General features: G+C 40.3%; 1 protein-coding gene across 1 annotated transcript in view; it reads right to left on the minus strand.

The window, feature by feature from the left end:
* cubn (cubilin (intrinsic factor-cobalamin receptor)) overlaps positions 1-24,446 on the minus strand; it is a 355,208-nt gene extending 330,762 nt beyond the window's left edge. Inside the window, exons 1-8 of the mRNA XM_073055305.1 lie at positions 24,442-24,446; positions 24,088-24,147; positions 23,835-23,964; positions 23,473-23,578; positions 22,883-22,969; positions 21,245-21,282; positions 17,536-17,574; positions 16,943-17,044 (exon numbers count right to left, since the gene is read on the minus strand). Coding sequence (XP_072911406.1) covers positions 16,943-17,044; positions 17,536-17,574; positions 21,245-21,282; positions 22,883-22,969; positions 23,473-23,578; positions 23,835-23,964; positions 24,088-24,147; positions 24,442-24,446 — 567 coding nt within the window. The remainder of the gene's footprint in view (positions 1-16,942; positions 17,045-17,535; positions 17,575-21,244; positions 21,283-22,882; positions 22,970-23,472; positions 23,579-23,834; positions 23,965-24,087; positions 24,148-24,441) is intronic.
* Positions 24,447-25,755: the final 1,309 nt, after the last annotated feature.

Consider the following 25,755-nt stretch of genomic DNA (forward strand, 5'->3'; position numbering starts at 1 on the left):
ACAATGGAAGTTTATTTTAAGAGCTAAAAAAACAATTCTGACTGAGGTTCAAAACAGAATCTGATGGAAATCAGCTCTGGCAGGGTTTGCACGACATTACTTTCGACAAAGTGAAACCAAACATCATGAACGGCTGTCATCCGTCACTCCCAGATGAGCTCACTACCTTTTATGTATGCTTTGAAAGGGAGAATAAAACAACACCTGTCTGAATCCCTGCAGTATCTGATGACCCAATGATCACTCTGGAAAAAAGTTCTGATGTTAGCCCATGAGACAGAGATCATAGGGTCCCCAGATGCTGCAGGGATTCAGATAGGTGAATGGACAATGAATTCATGAAACACTGCCTCACTTCTTTTGCACTGATTTAATCTATACATTTATAGATTTTATTATTATGTATTGCAATCACTGCTGACACAAAAGAACAAACTCCACAACTCGGAGGGCAGAGCAAAGTCAAGATGGTGCTAAACGATGATTCCTTTGCTTGCATCTTCAGAAAAAAGCTCTATTTCTATCTTTCGTATCTCTTTTTTTCCTCTTCAAGGTTCTTTTGAAGACCCTGACCTGGAATTACACTCTGGCTTCAGTTCTTTACAGGAATGGGACCCGCTCTCAGGGTCTCAAGACTGGCTGCTTTTTGATATCCCAAAACGTGGCCTGGAGGACGAGGGCGTCTTCAGGGTGCTGGGCTTTTTGTGCCTCTGGAGACGGGCTGATTCAAGGCCGGTGCCCCTGCCAGAGGTGTTGCGGGAGAACACGGATCATTGAGAGCAGCAGGTTAGCTGCCGGCTGTGTGACCAGAGACCTGAGCCTTTCTGGGGCCAATTCTCTGGGTGCAGTGCTCAGAAAAAGCGACACAATAGACTTTTAACATAATAAATCAGCAAGTTGTCTGTTATATCTCCCCTCTCATTCTGAAATGGGGACACCTCTTTTTGCCTTATTAGGGAGAGAGAGAACCTGTGGTATGTTGAATTACTGGGTGAATGAGTAGTCTTTGGGGTACTGCAAGTCTTTATCTTAATTGATGCTTTGCTGCAGGCTTGAGTGCTCGGTGAAGGTGCTGATGCTTTTTTGCTGTTGGGGGAGGGAGAGGGTCGTTGCCTTCCTGTTGCTTGTGTGTGGGAGGAGGGAGCTGGGGAGGGGCTTTGGGGTTCTAACGTTTGTCATCCGTTCTTTGGGGCACTCTTCAGTTTTCATGGATGTGTGCAAAGAAAAAGAATTTCAGGATGTATATTGTGTACATTTCTCTGCCATTAAATAGAAACATAGAAAACATAACAGTACAATACAGGCCCTTCAGCCCACAAAGCTATGCCAAACATATCCCTACCTTAAAACTATATAGGCTTTACCCATAGCCCTCTATTTTTCTAAGTTCCATGTAGCCATCCAGGAGTCTCTTAAAAGACCCTATCGTTTCTGCCTCCACCGCCACCGCCGGCAACCCATTCCACACACTCACCACTCTGCATAAAAATCTTACCCCTGACATCTCCTCTGTACCTACTGACAAGCACCTTAAAGCTATACCTTCTTGTGCTAGCCATTTCAGCCCTGGGGAAAAGCCTCTGACTAGCCACATGATCAATGCCTCTCATTATCTTGTACATTTCTATCAGGTCACCCCTCATCCTCCATCATTCTGAGGAGAAAAGACCAAATTCACTCAACCTATTCTCATAAGGCATGCTCCCCAAACCAGGCAACATCCTTGTAAATCTTCTCTGCACCCTTTCTATTGTTTCAACATCCTTCCTGTAGTGAGGCGACCAGAATTCAGCATAGTACTCCAAGTGGGGTCTGACCAGGGTCCTATATAGCTGCAACATTACCTCTTGGCTCTTAAACTCAATCCCACGATTGATGAAGGTCAATGCACCATATGCCTTCTTAACCACAGAGTCAACCTGCATAGCAGCTTTGCGTGTCCCATGGACTCGGACCCCAAGATCCCTCTGATCCTCCACACTGCCAAGAGTCTTACCATTAATACTATATTCTGCCATCATATTTGACCTCCCAGAATGAACCACTTCACACTTATCTGGGTTGAACTCCACCTGTCACTTCTCAGTCCAGTTTTGTATCCTATCAATGTCCCGCTGTAACCTCTGACAGCCCTCCACACTATCCACAATACCCCCAACCTTTGTGTCATCAGCAAATTTACTAACCCATCCCTCCACTTCCACATCCAGATCATTTATAAAAATCACAAAGAGTAGGATTCCCAGAACAGATCCCTGAGGCACACCACTTGTCACTGACCTCCATGCAGTATATGACTCATCTACAACCACTCTATGCCTTCTGTGGGCAAGCTAGTTCTGGGTCCACAAAACAATGTCCCCTTGGATCCCATGCCTCCTTACTTTCTCTATAAGCCTTGCATGGGGTACCTTATCACTACATCTAAGGCTCTACATTCATCAATGTGTTTAGTCGCATTCTGAAAAAATTCAATCAGGCTCATAAGGCCTTTCACAAAGCCATGCTGACTATTCCTAATCATATTATACCTCTCCAAATGTTCATAAATCCTGCCTCTCAGGATCTTCTCCATCAAGTTACCAACCACTGAAGTAAGACTCACCGACCCATAATTTCCTGGGCTATCCCCACTCCTTTTCTTGAATAAGGGAACAACATCAGCAACCCTCCAATGCTCTGGAACCTCTCCCGTTCCCATTGATGATGCAAAGATCATTGCCAGAGGCTCAGCAATCTCTTCCCTCGCCTCCCACAGTAGCCTGGGTTACATCCCGTCCGGTCCTGGTGACTTATCCAACTTGATGCTTTGCAAAGGCTCCAGCACATCCTCTTCCTTAATATCTACATTCTGAAGCTTTTTAGTCTGCTGCAAGTCATCCCTACAATCGCCAAGATCCTTTTCCGTAATGAATACTGAAGCAAAGTATTCATTAAGTACCTCTACTATTTCCTCCGGTTCCATACACACTTTCCCACTGTCACACTTGATTGGTCCTATTCTCTCATGTCTTATCCTCTTGCTCTTCACATACTTGTAGAATGCTTTGGGGTTTTCCTTAATCCTGTCCGCCAAGGCTTTCTTATGGCCCCTTCTGGCTCTCCTAATTTCATTCTTAAGCTCCTTCCTGCTACCCGTATAATCTTCTAGATTCCTATCAGTACCTAGTTTTTTGAACCTTTCATAAGCTCTTCTTTTCTTCTTGACTAGACTTACAACAGTCTTTGTACACCACAGATCTTGTACCTTACCATGTCTCATTGGAACGTACCTCCTCAGAACCCCATGCAAATACACCCTGAACATTTGCCACATTTCTTCCATACATTTCCCGAGAACATCTGTTTCCAATCTATGCTTCTATGTTCCTGCCTGATAGCCTCACATTCCACTTTACTCCAATTAAACCTTTCCCTAACTTGTCTGTTCTTATCCCCCTCCAATGCTATGGTAAATGAGATAGAATTGTAATCACTATCTCCAAAATGCTCTCCTACTGAGAAACCTGACACCTGACCAGGTTCATTTCCTAATACCAGATCAAGTACAGCCTCTCCTCTTGTAGGCTTATCTACGTATTTTGTCAAGAAACCTTCCTGAACACACCTAACAAACTCTACCCCATCTAAACCCCTCAATCTAGGGAGATGCCAATCAATATTTGGGAAATTAAAATCTCCCACCACAGCAACTCTGTTATTATTACACCTTTCCAGAATCTGTCTCCCTATCTGCTCCTCGATGTCCCTGTTACTATTGGGTGGTCAATAGAAAACACCCAGTAGAGTTATTGACCCCTTCCTGTTCCTAAATTCCACTCACAGAGACTCCGTAGACAACCTCTCCATGACTTCCTCCTTTTCTGCAACCGTGACACTATCTCTGATCAACCGTGTCACCTCTTTTGCCTCCCTCACTATTCTTTCTGAAACTTCTAAAGCCTGGCTCTTGAAGTAGCCATTCCTGCTCCTGCACAATTCAAGTCTCTGTAATGGCCACAACATCATAGCTCCAAGTGCTGATCCATGCTCTAAGCTCATCCACTTTATTCATGATACTCCTCGCATTAAAATAGACACATCTCAAGCTATTGGACTGAGCACGTCCCTTCTCTATCACCTGCCTATTCTCCCTTTCTCATTGCTTCCATGCTTTCTCTATTTGTGAGCCAACCTCCCTTTCCTCCGCCACTTCAGTTCGGTTTTCACCCTCCAGCAATTCTAGTTTAAACTCTCCCCAATAGCCTTAGCGAACCTTCCCACCAGGATGTTGGCCCCCCTCGAATTCTACTGAAACCCGTCCTTTTTGCACAGGTCACACCTGCCTCAGAAAAGTCCCAATGATCCAGAAATCTGAATCCCTGCCTCCTGCTCCAATCCCTCAGACACGTATTTATCCTCCACCTAATTCTATTCCTATACTCACTGTCGCATGGCACAGGCAGTAATTCCAAGATTACTACCTTTGAGGTCCAGCTTCTCAACTTCTTTCCTAACTCCCTGTAGTCTGTTTTGTACCTATTGAACTAATTGAACATATGCCAGTGGTATTAAACCTGATTCTGAAGGTAATTGCACTCTAAAACCTCTGGTTCAAGCATGAACTTTCGGTTCTCTAACACCCATGTTGATAGTAACTTTTCCTGTTCCAGATTATATATGGTGGACACCTTCCACTCATCTAAAATACTTAGTTATTTTATGATTTATACAGTAAATCTGTTTTCACTGCATTAGCCTTGCACCCAGGAAGAAAACATTAGTCCTGCTTTTACTCTTGCTTCAACTTATTAAAGTGATTTCTTAGTCCTCTAAAATAGAGTGAGAAGAAATAATCATGCCAGGCTCTTCAATATTTTACTGTCTCCTGCTGTAAACTTCAACTTTCCCCGAGTCTTCAGGTCTTAGTAGTTGACTGGATGTTCATATTTTCTGTTTAGTCTCTTTATTGTAATAGCTTGGTTAAGTATAAAAAAAATAAGCAACAGGAGTCAGCCTCTCCAGCCTGCTGTGTTATTTAACCGAACAATTTCCTAAAATATTTGGCTACCAGGAAATTCAGCTTTTGTTAAATGGAGCAGATGTGCTTAACAAAGGAGTTCCCCAAATAATATCAGGTCTCATCAATGTAGAGGAGGCCGTATCGGGTGAACCAGATACAATAGATGACCCAAACAAATTTGCAGGTGAAGTGTTGCCTCACCTGGAAGGACTGTTTGGGGCTATGTATGGTGAGAGACAGGTGTAGTACTTTGAACGCTTTCAGGGATAAATGCCAGGTGGGAGATTAGTGAGGAGGGATGAAAAGACAAGGGAATTATGAAGGATTGATCCCCGCAGAAAGTGGAATACGGAGGGAGGTAAAGATAGATAGATAGATAGATAGATAGATAGATACTTTATTCATCCCCATGGGGAAATACAACTTTTTTCCAATGTCCCATACACTTGTTGTAGCAAAACTAATTACATACAATACTTAACTCAGTAAAAAATATGATATGCATCTAAATCACTATCTCAAAAAGCATTAATAATAGCTTTTAAAAAGTTCTTAAGTCTTGGCGGTAGAATTGTAAAGCCTAATGGCATTGGGGAGTATTGACCTCTTCATCCTGTCTGAGGAGCATTGCATCGATAGTAACCTGTCACTGAAACTGCTTCTCTGTCTCTGGATGGTGCTATGTAGAGGATGTTCAGAGTTATCCATAATTGACCGTAGCCTACTCAGCGCCCTTCGCTCAGCTACCGATGTTAAACTCTCCAGTACTTTGCCCACGACAGAGCCCGCCTTCCTTACCAGCTTATTAAGACGTGAGGCGTCCCTCTTCTTAATGCTTCCTCCCCAACACGCCACCACAAAGAAGAGGGCGCTCTCCACAACTGACCTATAGAACATCTTCAGCATCTCACTACAGACATTGAATGACGCCAACCTTCTAAGGAAGTACAGTCGACTCTGTGCCTTCCTGCACAAGGCATCTGTGTTGGCAGTCCAGTCTAGCTTCTCGTCTAACTGTACTCCCAGATACTTGTAGGTCTTAACCTGCTCCACACATTCTCCATTAATGATCACTGGCTCCATATGAGGCCTAGATCTCCTAAAGTCCACCACCATCTCCTTGGTCTTGGTGATATTGAGACGCAGGTAGTTTGAGTTGCACCATATCACAAAGTCCTGTATCAGTTTCCTATACTCCTCCTCCTGTCCATTCCTGACACACCCCACTATGGCCGTGTCATCAGCGAACTTCTGCACATGGCAGGACTCCGAGTTATATTGGAAGTCTGATGTGTACAGGGTGAACAGGACCGGAGAGAGTACGGTTCCCTGCGGCGCTCCTGTGCTGCTGACCACCGTGTCAGACCTACAGTCTCCCAACCGCACATACTGAGGTCTATCTGTCAAGTAGTCCACTATCCAATCCACCATGTGAGAGTCTACTCCCATCTCCGTTAGTTTGTGCCTTAAGATCTTGGCTGGATGGTGTTAAAGGCACTAGAGAAGTCAAGGAATGTAATCCTCACAGCACAACTGACCCCATCTAGGTGAGAGAGTGATTTGTGCAGCAAATACGTGATAGCATCCTCCACTCCCACCTTCTCCTTATACGCAAACTGAAGAGGATCCTGGGCGTGCCTGGTTTGTGGCCTCAGATTCTGTATTATCAGATGTTTTCCACTGTCTGGGTACTCTTCTCTGCTCCAGGCTCATGTTGAAGATGCGCTGTAGTGGTTCTCCCAGCTCAGTCATACAGGCCCTCAGTAATCGTGGGGAAACTCCATCCGGTCCAGCCGCCTTGCTGGTACAGATCTTCCTCAGTTGACCTTCCACCTGTGCAGCCGTAATCCTGGGCGTGGGCAAGGTCTCCTGTGAGTGTAAAGATGCGTTTGCTGGTAGAATCCCTTTGTCGATAGCAGATGTTGCAGAGAATGAAATGTTGGATGCAGAGGGTAATGGGGTGGTCAGTTAGGGCAAAAGGAACTCTATCCCTATTAAGGTGATGGGAAGATGAGGTGAGTGCGAAAGTCCAGGAAATAGAAGAGATTTGAATGAGAGCAGTGTCAATGACAGAGGAAGGGAAATCCCGTTCTTTGAAGAAGAAGGACATCTCTGATGTCCTGGAAAGGAAATCCTCATCCTGGGAACAGATGCAGTGGAGACAAAGGAATGAGAAAAAGGAATAGCATTTTTACATGAGCCAGGGTGGGAAGAGGAAATTCAAAACAGCCATGAGAATTGGTAGTTTTATTAAAGATGTTGATAAACAGTTTGTCTCCAGATACGGTGACAGAGAGATTGAGAAAGGGGAGGGGGTGTCAGAAATGGACAAAATTTTAGGGCAGGATGGAAGTTGGAGGCAAAATTAATGAAATTGACAAGTTCAGTATAGGGGCATGAAGAGCACCAATGCGGTTATCAATGTAGCAAAGGAAGAGTTGGGGAGCATTTCCAGGGAGGTCTTTGAACATGAACTGTTTTATGAGAAAGAAGGAGAAGGAGAAGCCAAAGGAGAAATTGTTGAGGATGAAGACCAGTTATGCCCAATGGAGGAGGGTGGTGGTGGAGGGGAACTGGTTGGTTCTTTTGTTGAGAAAGAAGTTGAGAGCTTTAAGGTCTTCTCCATGGCGGTGGTTGGGGGGGGGGGGTAATAGAAGTATATAGAGATTGAACATCCATGGTGAAAATGGGGTGGTCAGGGTCATTTGTTGTGGATATCTAGAGCATGTGAAATGTCACGGATGTAAGTGGGAAAGGGCTAAACCAAGGGGGACAGAATGTAGTTGAGGTATGAGGACACTAGTTCAGTGGAGAAGGAGCAGGTAGAGACAATAGGCCTACCAGCAGTCAAGTATGTGGATCTTGGGTAGGAGGTAGAAACAAGCAGTGCAGAGTAAAGGAACTGTGAGTTTGGTTGCAGTGGATGGGAGTCCTCTAGAGTTGATGAACTCAGTGATGGTGTCAGAGACAATTTTCTCATGGTCCAGAGTGGGGTTCTCTTCAAGGGACAGGTAAGAGGAGAAGTCTGAGAGTTGCCACCTGACCTTAGCAAGGTAGAAGTTAGTCCACCATACTACAACAACACCCAATTTGTCTGTGAGCTTAAACCATTTCTTATCTGACATAGGATTATAACCTCAATTCTGCACTCCTGCCTATCCTTGATAGTTTTTTAACCTCTTGCCTTTGTCACATTCATCTACCTTTGGCTTAAAATATTTATAGACTCTGCTTCAAAGCTTTTTTAAGCAGGGAGATCCTAAAGGCAGGGGTTTCCAATGTGGGGATCATGGTCCCTTTGCTTAATGGTATTTTTCCATGGCATAAAAAGGGTTGGGAAGCCTTGGGCTAAGGAGAAAATTAATTGTTCCATCTGTCAAAAATGGGTGACTCCATAACCCTTAATAGAGGTTCTTAGATCTAGATTTCCAAATCTTACTAGGACACAAAAAAAGTAATTTAGCACAGCAACAAAGCAATATCATCCCATTAATTTTCATGTAAGCTGTTCTCCCCTCAATCCCATAAAACTGGACTATTGACCTCATAATTCACCTTCTTATGACCTTGGACCTTATTGCCTGCCTGCAATGCATTTTCTCTGTAACTGGAACACTTTATTTTGCATTTTGCTATTGTTTTGCCTTTATTCAAAGTTCAAAGTAAATTTTATTATTAGAGTACATAATTGTCACCACATACAATCCTAGGATTCATTTTCCTGTGGGCATACTCAGCAAATCTATAGAGCAGTAACTATAACAGGATCAATGAAAGAGTGCAGAAGACAACAAACTGTGCAAGCGCAAATATAAATAAGTAGCAATAAATAATGAGAACAAAAATAAAATAAAGAGTCCTTAAGGTGAGATCATTGGTTGTGGGAACATCTCAATAGATGGGCGAGTGTAACTATCCTCTGTTCTTCAAGAGCCTGATGGTTGAGGGGTAGTAAATTGTTCTTGAACTTGGTGGTGCGAGTCATGAGGTTCTTGTACCTCTACCTGATGGCAGCAGCAACAAAGGAGCATGGCTTGGATGGTGAGATGTTGATGGATGCTGCTTTCCTACAACAGCATTTCAAGTAGATGTTCTCAATGGTTGGGGACACTTTACCTGTGATTTACTGGGACAAATCCACTACTTTTTGTAGGATTTTCTGTTCAAAGGCATTGGTGTTTCCATACTGGGCCGTGATGCATCCAGTCAATACACTCTCCACTACCCATCTATAGAACTTTGTCAAAGTTTTTAATGTCATGTGAATCTCCGCAGACTCCGAAGCAAATAGAGGTGCTGTTGTGCTTTCTTTGAAATTGCATGTACATGCTAGGTCCAGGAAGGGTCCTCTGAAATAGTAACACTGAGGAATTTAAAGTTGCTGACTCTCTGCACCTTTGATCCTCCAATGAAGACGGCTCATGGACCTCTGCTTTCCCTCTCCTTAAGTCTCCTAACCGTTCCTTGGTCTTGCTGACATTAAGTGAGAGGTTATTGTCATGACACTAGTAAGCCAAATTTTCAGTCTCCCTCCTATATGTTGATTCAACACCTTTGATACGGCCCACAGCAGTGGTGTCATCACCAAACTTGAATATGGTGTTAGAGATATGCTTGGCCACACAGTCACAGATGCCTCAATGCAGAGACATGATGAAATGATCTATATGGACAGCAAAAAAAACTATTTTTTCCCACTGTACCTTTGTACATGTGAAAATAAGAATCTAATTTCCTAATTTACCACTAAAATCAAGACCAATTTTCTAATAGCCAATTAGCCGACCTACTAACCTTCACACCTCTGCCATATGAGATGAAATTAAATCACATAGAAGGTCACAGGAAGAATACAAAAGTTCAACACAGTCAGAACCAGAAATCATGATTAAACCTACATCACAGAACCATGAGACAGCAGCTTGACTGGCTGCTGTCATTGTGGCAGACACAGAAGAAAAACTCTAAAAATACTGAATATAGATAAAGCACTTTGACCCAAATTCCCAAAGCTGTTTTAAGATATGGAATAATCTTGTAATGAAAATTCAAAATGTTGGAAATGCTCTAAGGGTTACCATACTCTGTACGGAAATGGTTTCTGCTCAACTTTCGATATTTTCCTTCAGTATTTTCTGTATGATTCTAAGAACTCAACTTTTCTCATACTGTAAAACTGAATGTTGAGGAATGTCTTATAGATAATAATAGTAATAAAAGATAATAATAATTTTCTTTAGTTTATAGTTAACTGTTGTGTGACCAGATCCTTTGATTTACCAATAGCCCCATATCTCTGATCCCGAGCATTTAGTAGAATAACATGAGAGCATACAAAATAGGCTCAGGAATAGGTCATTCCATCCCTCATGCCTGCTCCATCACTCAATAACTATGACTGATTTTTAATTAATATTAAGGGAATCAAGGGATAATAATAAGGGATAATAAGTTACTGCAAGTTGGTGGCCCAATGATCAGCCATAATCACATTCATTAGGGGGTTCATTTGAAAGGGCAAATAAAAATAAGGGAGGGGCAAGTGGAGCAGCCATTGTTGGAGTGGTTTTGGCTCATCAGGCTTGGGCTTGGTCAAGATAAGTATCCAGTAAGTTTCTTCTTGTTCATTCTTTGTTCCTCCTCTGTTTGGGCATAGTTAGAGCAGAGAGGATGGCTCTAGGGGTAGTGCTTCGTTCTGTGCATGGCCTCCAGCCTCCCAGATAACCACATCTGCACCGAGCTACAGCTCCTCAGACAACATATTAAGGAACTGGAGCTGCAGCTTAATGTCCTTCAGCTCATACAGGGGACTAACTGATGGATAAGAGGTACAGGGAGGTAGGCACTCCTACGTTGCAAGAGGCAGGTAACTGAATGACTGACAAGAGAAAGATTGGAAATAGGATGTCAGTGGAGAGTACCCCTGTGGACGTTCCCCTCAAAAATAAGTATCCCATTTGGATGCTATTGAGGGGGACAACCTACCAGTGCCACAGTGACTGGGATTCTGGCAGTGGGTCTGGTGCTGTGGCTCAGAAGAGAAAAGAGGTGAAGAGGACTGCAGTAGTGATAGGAGATTCCATAGTCAGAGGAATAGAGACAAGATTCTGTGAGCACGATAGAGTCACCCAGATGGCACGTTGCCTCCTATGTGCCAGGGTCAGATATTTCTTGGATTGGGTCCACAGCATTCAAAAGGGGAGGGTAAGCAGCCAGAAGTCTTATTACATATTGGCGCCAATGACATAGGTATGAAAGGTGAGGAGGTCCTGAAGAGAGATTTTAGTGACTTAGGTAGAAGACTGAAAAGCAGGATCTTCAGAGTAGCAATCCCTAAATTGCTGTTCATGCCATGCACCAGTGAGGATAAGAATAGGAGCATTTAGCAGATTAATGCATGGCCCTCATATTGAGACTGTGACACTTGATCCTAGACATTCTAACCAGTGGAAACATTACTTCCCCTACAGCTACCCTGTCAAGTCTAACAGGATCTTTTTTTAATGTTTTATTTATCTAAACTCAAGAGAGTTTAGGCCTGGTCTGTTTAATCTCATCTCAAAACACTTACCCACCTCCCTCACCCACCATCACAGAAATCAATCTGGAAAAAATTAGTGAAAGTGAAACAGAAATTCAAGAGTAAATTTGGTGAGAAGCATAAAACAAACTAAAACGTTTCATTGGCATTCAAATGGAAAGTACGAACAAGGGCAAAAGTAAGTCTGTTCTTAAGATGATGTATTTGCAAATTTGCAAAACTTATTCTGAGATCAAGCGATGATAATTGCTTCCTCCACAGGATGCATTGGAGTGAGATCACTGCCACTACTTAAAGAAGAAAAGGAAAAGCATTGAATAACATCTGGAGTCACTTTTGAGAAGTGGGTGGCTAGCTGAAAGTTACTTGAAACAGCTCTATCAATTTACAACCTCTTTCTTAGCACTTAAATTTAGAGATATTTATTTTAAATGATTTGATGTTGTAGCAAATTACAATATTTAGCATTTAAGCTGTTTTCAATTCCTCTTTGAATTTATATAAAGGCTTAACTATAAATATGATCAAGAAGTAATACCATAACTGAAAATATTAATTATGATCATAAGTCTGGGTATTCATAAAATGGATGTTCATATGCTAAGGAAACAGGTTTAAAAGAAAGATTGAAGAATTTAGTGAAAAACAATGTACAGCGATTTACGTCCCAGAGTTTTCAAAGTGATGGTCATAAAGATATATTATAATAGATGATTAAAATAGTTATCATATTTCATAATGCCATAGATTTTAGAATGATTCTCAGAAATTAGGGAATAGAAAATATGACAATGATTTAGGAAAGGAGGGTTAAGAAATCAAAAAAATATTGACCTAATAACCTGACATGTATAGTAGGGGAATACTTAGCAGGCCAGGCAGCATCTGCAGGAAGACAGACAGAGTTAACATTTCAGACTGAAGACCCTTCATCAGAACCAGTAAGGAGTGAAAAGAAATCGATTAAACTGCAGGAAGAGTGTAGGGTTACATATGTCTTGGGTAGGGTAAAAATGGGGTGACCATGGGGATAAGCTGTAACAAGGTAACCTGCACAAGTAATTTGAGAAGTTAGAGAGTGAGAACATCGATAAAGAAATGTAGGAGTTGTGAAAAGCTGTGTAAGAAGATGTGCCTGGCAGGTCAGATTGGTCATGTTCTCCACTCCCAAAGGAGCAAGAAGAAATAAAAGAAAAAAATAATCCAAGTCAATAACACAGATATTAAGCCCATTGATGTAGCCTGACCTGCTGTGTATATTCAGCATTCTCTAATTTTATTTTGTGTGCACCAGGGAAAATGCTGGCGAATATAATGAAGAATATAACAACAGAACATGCCTGGGCCTAAGTTAACATGAGGAACCATTGAATGAGGAATATTTAGATTTTCGGAGAGCTCTCAGTAAACTCCTGTATGAGAGTTTGATCAACAAGGTCAGAGCAAGTAAAATTACAGTAGTACTCTGGTGTGGTTAGCAGCAAACAGACAGCAAAGAATGAATCTTCCTCAGAATGGCAGGCTGTGACTAGTAGAGAAATGCAGAGATCAATACTTCGGCCACAGCTACTCAAAATCTGTATCAACAATTTGACTGAAGGAGCCTAATGTCTGCTGATGATATAAAGCTTTGTGGAACTGCTAGTAAGTAGAAAGTTATAAAGAGGCTTAAAGGAATGTGGATAAGCGTTATGAGTGGATTAAAACATGGGAAAATGTGAGGTTATCCTCTTTGACACACCAAACAGAATCAGAGTGTTGAAACCTTGGAATTATCTTAGCTGAGGACTAAAGAGGCTCAATCAAAACAGTGTCCTATTGATTTCTAAATATTTAGAATATAGAACATAGAATAGTAGTACAGTATACGATGCCCTTTGGACCACAATGTTCTGCCAACCTATACAAACCTACTTCATAATCAATCTAACCTTTCCATTCTACACAGTCTCTAAAGTTGCTTTTTTCTTATGTCCACATGCTTATCTAAGAGTCTCTTAAATGTCCCTTTTGTATCAGCCTCTACCACGCACATACCACTCTCTCTGTAAAAGAATCCTAAGTCTGAAATCTCCCCTAAACTTGCCTGCTTTCAATTTAAATGGATGTCCTCTGGTAATGGCCATCTCCACCCTCAGTTAAAGGTACTGGCTCTCTACTCTATCTAAGCTTCTTATAATCTTATACACCTCTATCAAGATGCCTCTCATTTTACTTCACTCCAAATCGAAAAACCATAGCTCACTCAACCTTTCCTCATAAGACATGCTGTCAAATCCAGGCAGCATCCTGGTAAAGTTAGTCTGCACCCTCACTAAACCTTCCACATACTTCCTACAATGAGGCAAGCAGAATTGAATACAATCTTTCAAAGTGTATCAATTCACATTTTTGAAATTAAATTTCATCTGCAATTTCTTTACCTAGATTTGCATATTGTCGATATTTCTGTAACTTATGGCAACCATCTACACTATCCAGAACACTACTAACTTTCATGTCAAGGGCAAACTTAATAACCCACCCTTCCACTTCCTCATCCATTTATAGAAATCACAAAGAATAGGAGTACCAGAACAGATTCACAAATGCTCTCAGGAATCAAGGGATATGCGATTGTGCAAGAAAATGGTGTTATGGTAGAGACCAAGTATAATCTTGATGAAAGGTAAAGAAAACTTCAAGAGATTAGATGTTCGGCTCCCAGTCCTAGGATCCAATTCTTAGGATCTTTAGTTACATCTCAGGATACATTGGTCCCTCTGAAAACTATCACTTTTCAACTTCCCATCACTTAAAAATATTCCACATTTATTTTCTTACAAAGTTGATTACCTTACCCTTTCCTTATGTCAAGTTCTTAATCATTCAACTAACCTGTCTGAATCTCTTTGAAGCATCTTTGCATCTTCTTCACAACACACATTCTCAGCCAGTTCAGTTTCATCAGCAAGCTTGTGCATTTTATATTTGTTCCCTTTGGATTCCCTTATCCAAATCTGTGATATTCCTGGGCTATAACCCTTTGGAACCCACTAATTAAAACTTCCCAATCTGAAAATGAACCATCTATTCCTACAATCTCTTTGCTGTCCTTGAACCAATTCTCTTTCTTTATCAGTCCACTACCAGTAATCTTGTTTTAATTTTGCTTTATGTACAATCATTTTGCTTTATGCTAGCCACAATACAAGCATCATGAAACAAAATACACCACATCCAATGGTACATCTTTCTCTATTATGCTGCTTACAGGCTCTAAAAACTCATACAGACTGGTTTAAAGTGGTTTCCTTTTCATAAATCCATGTTGACTCTGTCAAGGACTGTTATTATTTTTTAAGTTCCCTTCACTTACTTCGTTGATAATAGATTCCGGCATTTCCTCTACGGCTGATGTCAGGCTAACTTGTCTCTCTCCCCTCTTATTTAAATAGTGAGATTATATTTGCCACTAAAGGAACCATTCGGGAATCTATAGAATGATATCAGCCAGTACATTCACTATATCTATTTCTTTGAAAGCTTTCAATGTCACTTTAGCTGCCTTAAACTTGTTAACCTCCACTATTTCTAGGGGGTTTTCGATAAAGGAACTATGTGAATCTCTTTGGGTCTTTTGCTTATTACATATCTTAAAGCCCTATATTTTAACATTGATCCAGCATACAACATATAACAGTTTGACAGTGACTAATTACAATTACATCTTCCACCCACTGGGTCTTCCCTATTAAATTTGGGATGCTTTCATAACCAAATAGCTGGTCACTATACAGGACATACAGTTATGCAATGAGCACATTGTTCCGTCGGTTATGAACATGACCTCCGTCTGACTTATGGGGAGGGCAGAAACAAAGAAACATAGAAAACCTACAGCACAGTACAGGCCCTTTGGCCCACAAAACTGTGCCAAACATGTCCTTACCTGAGAAATTACCTAGGGTTACCCATAGCCCTCAATTTTACTGAGCTCCATGTAGCCATCCAAAGGGCTCTTAAAAGACCCTTTCGTTTCCGCCTCCAACACTTTCACCAGCAGCCCATTCCACGCATTCACCACTCTCTACAAAAAACACTTTCCCCTGACATCTCCTCTGTACCTACTTCCAAGCACCTTAAAACTGTGCCCTCTTGTGCTAGCCATTTCAGCCCCGGGTAAAAGCCTCTGACTATCCACACGGTCAATGCCTGTCATCATCTTATACACCTCCATAACATCATCCCTCATCCTCCGTCACTCCAAGGAGAAAAGGCTGAGTTCACTCAACCTATTCTGATAAGGCATGCTCCCCAATCCAGGCAATATCCTTATAAATCTCTGCACTCTTTCTATGGTTTCCACGTCCTTCCTGTAGTGAGGCGACCAGAAGTGAGCATAGTAACTGACCAGGGTCCTATATAGCTGCAACATTACCTCTTGGCTCCTAAACTCAGTCCCACGATTGATGAAGGCCAATGCACCATATGCTTTCTTAACCATGGAGTCAACCTGCATACCAGCTTTGAGTGTCCCATGGACTCGGGCCCCAAGATCCCTCTGATCCTCCACACTGCCAAGAGTCTTACCATTAGTACTATATTCTGTCATCATATTTGACCTACCAAAATGAACCACCTCACACTTATCCGGTTTGAACTCCATCTGCCACTTCTCAGCCCAGTTGTGCATCCTATCAATGTCCCGCTGTAACCTCTGACAGCTCTCCACACCATCCACAACATCTCCAACCTTTGTGTCATCAGTAAATTTACTAACTCATCCCTCCACTTCTTCATCAAGGTCATTTATAAAAATCACAAAGAGAAGGGGTCCTAGAACAGATCCCTGAGGTACACCACTGGTCACTGACCTCCATGCAGAATATGACCCTTGTAGGGGTAGGGGTTGCATTCGTAGAAGATGGTACATATCATGACTTTGCCTAACATAAAGCCAAGTCATATCTGCACATACATTAACAAAAGGTAGTTGAAAAAATTGTGGTCGCTCATTTAATTTTTTCCCCCACATAAATTCTGTAGGTGCAAATTTTCATTGCCCGAATGGCCATAACACAGGGCATTTACAACATTGATAAAGCCAGTTGGCAAACTTTACTGCTTCACCTGGGTTTTAACATTACCAATGAAAGCAGGCTCAGGTCATTTAATTGGAGCAGAGATACTGAGGTAGTCTAGCAATGCTTTAGGGTAACCAGGACATCAATAGAAATGCTATCTTACATTACATTCCTTAGTGTACTGACATTATATGAAAGCAGTTTCCTTTTTCTATGAAGGGTTCCATAATTCTGCAATTCTGAGTGAGTAAAGCTACATTACATGAACACTGCATCTCAGTTAATAAGATTCATATCACTGAAAGAATTATTTCTAATTATGAATGGCCTTGCCTTCCAGTTGTTTGGACAGAGACAGAAGAAAGAGTCAATGAGATTCAGACATATTCCATCATTTTGACAAGGGTTGCTAATGCATGGATGTCTTTGTAGCACCTGAAATACAAAACATATGAGATAAAGTACAAAGTAGGTCCAGATACTTTTTTTGATGAAACAAATTTCTGATTATACAAGATGCTCAAATTCCTTGGTGTATGGTATATTTATAATAAAATTTGATAAAGGATGCAATACTATTCCATGCAGATGAGTTTTGTTGTTTTTCCTCCTCTTTCTAAGTCCTGTGAATGCTAATGTTACTCTCTAGTAGGGGATATGGCCATGGAACACTTGAAATACACAGAGAGTAAGTACAACATTTGTTCACTTGTAAGAAACAGTTCCATACTATCATGATTAAGAATGGCCACAAATATAACTAGATCTGTAAAGCAACCATATTCATACTGGAACAAAATTTCATTTTCAAGATACTACTTGGCTTTAAAATCTTTCCAGGTTATTATACTTCTGTTCCTTATAAGATCATAACAGCACGTGTAACATGTTGCTGAAATACATGCAAAATAAATCAAAATACATACTGTTTGTATATTCTGAATAAGAACTTCAAGACCTGATATCTAAAAGGACAGAAAAAACAAGTAAAATCAGTTTTTTTAAATAGATCACACCACAAATGGAACTGTTTTCAGACCACAATATAACATAAAATCATTCAAATTACTGCAATAAAATTAGGTTCAGATATCATACACAATCTTTAGAGTTTCTGCTTTCAACAAATGAAAGTCTTCTCGTTCATTTAATTGTTAGAACAAAGGAATATCATTTAATAAGTTCCTAGCATTTTGTCTAACTGATAATAATGACATTAGTAAGACTACTTTCTTTGGTCAATATTGTAGTTTAGAAAAAAATAATAATTAGCTATCAAAGTAAAACATTATATTTTTCCACTGCACCACATTATTTCTGAAATAATTTATTTGCAGAAACAATCCAAATTTATCAATTTTCTCTGGGTGTGTTGTAAAGTCATCCCAGTTTTATTTGTCCATAAGACATAGGAACAGAATTAGGCCATTCAACCCATCAGCCCATGCTGATCCTGGATCCCACTAAATTCCATACACTTGCCTTCTCGCCATCTTCTTTAATGCCCTGACTGATCAGGAAATGATCAACTTCTGCCTTAAAGATACCCATGGACTTGGCCTCCAACATAGTTTGCAGCAGAGCATTCCAGATTCATTACTCTCTGACTAAAAAGATTCCTCCTTGCCTTTATTCTAAAATGTTGCTCAATTTTGAGGCTGTGCCCTCTAGTTCTGGGTACCCCCACCATAGGAAACATCCTCTCCACATCAACCCTATCTAGTCCTTTCAACATTTGGTAGGTTTCAATGAAATCCTTACACATTCTTCTAAATTCCATTGACTACAGGCCCAAAGCTGTTAAATGTTCCTCATATGTTAACCCCATTCATTCCCAGAATCATCCCGTGAACCTCATCTAGGCTCTCTTCAATGACAACACATCCTTTCTGAGATATTTGGTTCAAAACTGTTGACAATATTCCAAGTGCGGCCTGACTAGTGTCTTATAAAGGCTTAGCATTATCTCCTTGCTTTTATATTCTATTCCCCTTGAAATAAATGCCAACATTGCATTTGCCTTCCTCACCACAGACTCAGCCTGTAAATTAACTTTCTGGAGTCTTGCACAAAGACTCCTAAGTCCCTCTGCACCTCTGATGTTTGAACCTTCTCCCCATTTAGATAATGGAACTCACTATTGTTCCTTTTACCAAAATGTATTATCATACATTCCACCTGCCTCTTTTTTGTCCTCCTCCAATTTGTCTAAGTCCTGCGGCAAAGACATTGTTTCCTCAGCACTACCTACCCCTCTGCCTACCTTTGTATCATCCACAAACTTTACCACAAACCATCAATTCTATTATCCAAATCATTGACAAACAATGTGAAAACTAGCAGTCCCAGTACTGACTCTGAGGACATCACTAGTCATTGCCAGCCAACCAGAAAAAGGCCCCTTTTATTCCCACTTGCTGCCTCCTGCCTGTCAGCAATTCCTCTGTCCATGCCACTATCTTTCCTGTAACACTATGGGATTTTATTTTTTAAGTAGTCTCATATGTGGCACCTTATCAAACACCTTTTGAAAATCCAAGTAAATGGCATCCACTACTTCTCCTTTGTCCACCCTGCTTGTTACTTCTTCAAAGAACTCTAACAGATTTGTCAGGCAAGATTTCCCTTCACAGAAAATATGCTGCCTTCATTTATTTTATCATTAGTCTCCAAGCACCTCAAAATCTCATCATTAATAATAGGCTCCAACACTTTCTCAACCACTTAAGTTAGGCTAACTGGTCTATAATTTCCTTTCTTTTGCCTTCTTCCCTTAGAAAACAGTGATCACAATATGATCAAGTTCACATTTAAATTTGAGAAAGAGAAGCTGAATTCCAATGTGATGGTGTTTCAGTGAAATAAAAAGAATTACAATGGCATGAGAGGGGAACTGGCCAAAGTTGACTGGAAAGGGACACTAGCAGGAAGGACAGCAGAGCAGCAATAGTTGGAGCTTCTGCAAAAAATGAGGGAAGTGCAAGACAGATATATTCCAAATAAGAAGAAATTTTCAAATAGAAGGAAGACACGACCATGGCTGACAAGTGAAGTCAGAGCCAAAGTAAAAGCAAAAGAGAGGGCCTACAAGGAAGTCCAAACTAGTGGTAAGATAGAGGATTGAGGAGCTTTTAAAAACTTGCATAAGTAAACTAAGCAGGTCATTAGGAAGGAAAAGATGAATTAAGGAAGGAAGGAAAAGATGAATTAAGGAAGGAAGGAAAAGATGAATTAAGGAAGGAAGGTAATGACTAATATCAAAGAAGACACTAAAAGCTTTTTTAAGTATATAAAGGGTAAAAGAGAGTTGAAAATAGATATAGGGCCAATAGAAAATGATGCTGGAGATAGTGTAATGAGAGATGCAGAGAAGGCAGAGGAACTGAATGCGTATTTTGCATCAGCCTTCACAGTGGAAGACATCTGTAGTATACCAGACATTCAAAAGTGTCAGGGAAGTGAAGTATGTGGAGTGAAAATTATGACTAAGAAGATGCTCAGGAAGCTTAATGATCTGAGAGTGGATAAATCTCCTGGACCTGATGAAACGCACCCTTCGGTTCTGAAGGAAGTAGCTGGAGAGATTGTGGAGGCATTAGCAATGATCTTTCAAGAATCGATAGATTCTGGTATTGTACTGGATGGCTAGAAAATTGCAAATGTTACTCTGCTATTTAAGAAGAATGGGAGGCAGCAGAAAGGAAACTATAGACCTGTTAGCCTGACATCAGTGGTTGGGAAGTTGTTGGAATCAATTGTTAGTGATGAGATTACGGTGTATCTGTAGGCACATGACTAGTTAGGCCAAAGCCAGCATGGTTTCCTGAAGGGAAAATCCTGCCTGACTAACCTACTGCAGTTTTTTGAGGAAATTACAAGCAGGGTAGACAAAAGAGATGCAGTAGATGTGGTGTACTTGGATTTTCAGAAAGCCTTTGACAAGGCTCTGCACATGAAGCTGCTTAGCAAGACAAGAGCCCATTGAATTTCAGGGAAGTTACTAGCATGGGTGCAGCATTGGCTGATTGGTAGAAAACAGAGAGTGGGAATAAAGGGATCCTATTCAGCTGGCTGCTGGTTACCGGTGGAGTTCCACAGGGGTTGGTATTGGGACAGCTGCTTTATACTATAGGATTAATGGATTTGCAGCTAAATTTACTGATGATACAAAGACAGGTGAAGGATCGGGTAGTGTTGAGGAAACAGAGAGCATGCAGAGAGACTTAAAGAGTTTAGGAAAATGGACAAAGAAGTGGAAAATGAAATAGTATGTTGAAAAGTGTGTGGTCATGCACTTTGGTGGAAGAAATAAATGAGCAAACTATTATTTAGATGGGTGCGAATTCAAAATGCAGAGATATAAAGGGACTTGGGAGTCCTTGTGCAGGATACCCTAAAGGTTAACCTCCAGGTTGAGCTGGTGGTGAAGAAGGTGAATGCAATGTTGGCATTCATTTCTAGAGGTATAGAATATAAGAGTAGGGATGTGATGTTGAGTCTCTGTAAGGCACTCGGTGAGACCACACTTGGAGTATTGTATGCAGTTTTGGGCTCCTTATTTTAGAAAGGATATATTGACATTGGAGAGGGTTCAGAGAAGATTCACGACAATGATTCCAGGAATGAAAGGGTTACCGTATGAAGAACATCTGGAAGCTTTTGGGCTGTATTCCCTGGAGTTCAGTAGAATGAGAAAGGGGATGTTAGAGAAACATTCCAAATGTTAAAAGGCCTGAACAGATTAGATATGGCAAAGTTATTTCCCATGTTAGGGGAGTCTAGGACAAGGAGACACGACTTCAGGATCGAAGGACGTCCATTTAGAACAGAGATGCAGAGAAATTACTTTAGTCAGAGGGTGGTAAATCAGTGGAATTTGTTGCCACGAGCAGCTATAGAGGCCAAGTCATTGCCTTAAATCTCTGGCATTTAAGGCAGAGATAGATAGGTTTTTGATTAGCCAGGGCACCAAAGGGTATGGGGAGAAGACAGGGGAGCAGAGATGACTGGAAGAATTGGATCAGCCCATGATTGAATGGCAGAACAGACTCGATGGGCCGAATGGTCTACTTCTGCTCCTATATCTTATGGTCTTATGGTCTTAAAAAGTATCAAGTGACATTTGCAATCTTCCAGTCCTCCAGGACTATGCCAGAATCAAATGATTCTTGAAAGATCATGACCAACGCATCAGTTACTTCTTCAGCAACCTCTCTCAGGACGCAAGGATATAGTCCATCTGGCCCAGGTGACTTATCCATCTTAAGACCGTTCAGTTTGCCTAGCACTTTTCCAATGTAAAAGCAATGGCACTCACTCCTGCTCCCTGACAGTCACAGACCTCGGCATGCTGCTGGTGTCTTCAACAATGAAGGCATATGCAAAGTACTCATGAAGTTCATCTGTCATTTCTTTGTCCCCCGTTACTAACTCACCAGCATCATTTTCCAGTGGTCCAGTATCAACTCTCACCTGCCTCTTACTATTATATATTTTATATAACTGAAAAAACTTTAGGTATCCTGCTTTATATTATTGGTTAGTTTGCACTCATATTGCATCTTTTCCTCCTTATAGCTTTTTAAGTTGCCTTTTGTTGGATTTTAAAAGCTTCCCAATCATCCAACTTCCCACTCAGTTTTGTTGCCTTATATGCCTTCTCCTTGGCTTTTATGCAGTCCTACTTCCTTTTTCAGCCCCGGTTTCCTACCCCTGCTTTTTGGGAACTTCATCTCCTGTGGGACATATCTGTCCTGCGCCTCTGAACTTTTCCCAGAAACTTCAGCCACCTCTGCTCTGCCGTCATCCCCGCCAGTATCCTCCTCCAATCCATCTGGGCAAGCTCCTCTCTCATGCCTCTGTAATTCCCTTTATTCATTGTGATACTGAAACATGTGACTTATGTTTCTCCCTCTCAAAATGCAGTATCAAATCAATCATATTATGATCACTGCCTCCTCAGAGCTCCTTTATGTTAAGCTCTTTAATAAGATCTGCATTATTTAATAACACCCAATCTAAGACAGCCTTTGCCTGAGTAGGCTCAAGCATAAGCTGATCTAAAAAGCTATCTCATAGACATTTAGCAAATTTTTCCCTTGTGATCTGACACCAATATGATTTTCCCAATCTCCTTGCATATTGAACTCTCCCATTACAATTGTGACATTACCCTTAATACATGCCTTTTCCAACTCCCTTTGCAATCTCAACCCCACATCTTGACTATTATTTGAAGGCCGACATATGATTCCCATTGGGTTTTTTTCTAACCTTTGCAGTTTCTTAATTCCAGCCACAACTTTTTAACATTCTCTGAGCCTATGTCACCTTCTTCTAAAGATGTAATTCCATTTCCTACCAACAGAGCCACACCACTGCCTATGCCTTTCTACCTGTCCTGTTGATACAAAATATATCCTTTCATGTCAAGCTCCCAACTCTGGCCTTCTTTCAGTGATGCCTGCAACATCATACTGACTAACTCTAATTGCGCAAAGAGACGAAAAGTTATGTCCTTAAATTGTAATTAAAATCACTAAATAGAAACCACCTGTAACATCACTAACAATTCATTAAAAACTCCAGAGCTTTTGCTTGATTTACAGTTTTATTGAGACATTTCAAGAGTATTATTAGTAGGACAAGCACTACAAGCACTTTGTCGATAAATAGATTCACCCATTACCCATTATTTAGTGCATTGCTGTATAAGTGCAAATATGTCTGGTCTAATTTTTAATTGCAGATACTGTATATTTACAGCTGAGATGCAATACAACTACATTCTTCTGAATGTTAATTTGATTTTACAGCCATAAACACTAAGTAAAAAAGAACAAGTGAGATAAAGATGATCATTGGCGTACTTACCCTTTTGTTCAGCTGATTGATTTGATAAGAAACATTCTGAAGGCTTTGAACTTCGGTAGTTCTCAGTTCTGCAATGTCATCTTTATTTTTCCTAATCTAAAATTATAGGTAAACGATTGAAATTAATCCCATGAAACAAAATTAATCACTTGGATAAAATCAAATAACACATAAATCCAGCACGCCAATCATTTCAAAACTGATGTGCATAAAAAATGTTTTGTATATATAACAAAATATTTAAATGAAGAATTACTTATTTAGGTTCATGTTTATACTGTGTTTTACTTGACAATTGTATGAAGCTATTTTCTTCCATTTACTCCCATTCTTTAGAAAACTGTTACCTTACCTGCAGAAGTAATTGTTCAATGTCATCGTTATTTAGTTTAATCTTCCCAAGTGCTGATGTCTTGAATTCAATATTCCTTAGATTGCCAGTTTGAAATATCAAATTGCCATTTTTTGAAATAACTCTTGGCCTTATAAGAAAATATAGTTGAATTAACAAATTAACAGCATGATGATGCTAACTTCACAGACAGTTGCATACATTTATTTCCCTTTAAACAACAATTTCATAGAAGTTATTAAATAATACCTACAGGTCACTACTGACACTTCTTTGTTGATTATTTCCATCATCTTCAAATTCACATTTTAACCTGCAAAATACACAAATTAAGATTAGTATCCTGATAGATTGCCTGGAGTAAATCATTCTAGTCGCATTTCCTCCGAAGTTTGTTTGTTGAAATAACTACTTTAAGTGCAGGATTTAAGAAAGTTGTACCTTTAACCCAAACAAATGAACTTTGTCCACTTCAGATATGATTCATCCAGATTATTGTCAGTCAACTGAGATATAATATCTAATGTTACATCTACCTTCTGTCTGGTAAGGTACTTCAATTATACTCCAAAACTTTGCACACTAGTCGTGCATTCAGGAAATGTACCACATGTTCCTGGGAGGTAAGTGGCAAAATACAGATCTTGCACTGGAGTTCTGGAGCTCCAAATTTTCCAATAGGGAAATAAGACTATATTGACCAGATTGAAAAGCATGTTGAATTCTCTACAATATGCAATGAGCAATGTTCTAGAAGTCAGTGACCTTTTCACAAGGTCTTCTCTGGGATGAATAATTCAAATAAAACAGCCAGTTCTTTAATTAATTTAAAGACGTCCAGCATAACTTTTCAGTTCTTCAAATCTGCGTGCTACCAGAGTGAAAGGTTCAAGCTCTTTGTTTGGGCCAAGGGAAAGCATGCTTTTGAGTTACTGACAACTATGGGAATAGCCCAGGTTCCAAATAAACCAAAACTTGTTTCTCATCTGTGGCATGCAAGAGGTTTTCAGTGAGTTATGTCTCCAGTTGATTGCATACATGCAGGCACGATGATATAGTAACAGATCCAATTGGTTTCTCTGCATATCACCAAAACATTTAATTTTGGTAAAAAAAAATCTTTTCAAGCTGCCATTGACAACAGTACCATTTTAATCATAGCTCTGATTGTGACGATTCAAAACAGGGACTTTGTTTGCCAAAACAACATTTTTATCCATTCACTCATGATGAAATACTTGTCAAAATGGCATATAGTTCCAAACATTTGACAATCAAAGTCCTGTCATTTGTAACTAGAAATCACATCAATGTATTATATTGGAACTTTAGATACAGAATATCATAATGGTTGAATTAATTCCCACATTGACCAAATGCATGTTTAGCTTAATCTTTCTCTGAAGCAAAGTGTAACAATTGGAAATCACTTTGCTCCAAGTTAAGTTCTTGTTTCGGTCCTCTTCAGGCCCCTTCCTATTAAAACTTTTTTTTAACAGTTTTTAATGTCTGTGTTGGTACTCTCTCTTATTCAGTACCTCTGCAATCATTCTCCATTCTGCTTTCACTGTTAAAGAGCCAACTTTCTCCGATGAAGGCATATTGCGTCCCAATACTAAGACAGCTCTTCCAGTTCCCACATTTATGGTTTCATTCCCAAAAAAGGGCAATGATCGCACTCCCCTTATCCTCATCTCTCACTCCAACAGCCTCCTCATTCAATGAATCATCCAATGGAATTTCCACTTTCTTCATCATAATGCTATCGACAGCCTCATTTTCCCCATAATTTGAAGACACTTTTAGAAAAAAAACCTTAAAATGAAAATGTAATACAATTTAGCTACAAGGTGAATAGTTTTATTACAGCTTTTATTGCTGCAGGAGACTTGTTCACTCAACTTTCTCATGCTGTGCCCCA

This window comes from Hemitrygon akajei, chromosome 8 (genome assembly GCF_048418815.1).
Source record: "Hemitrygon akajei chromosome 8, sHemAka1.3, whole genome shotgun sequence".
Lineage (NCBI taxonomy): Eukaryota > Metazoa > Chordata > Chondrichthyes > Myliobatiformes > Dasyatidae > Hemitrygon > Hemitrygon akajei.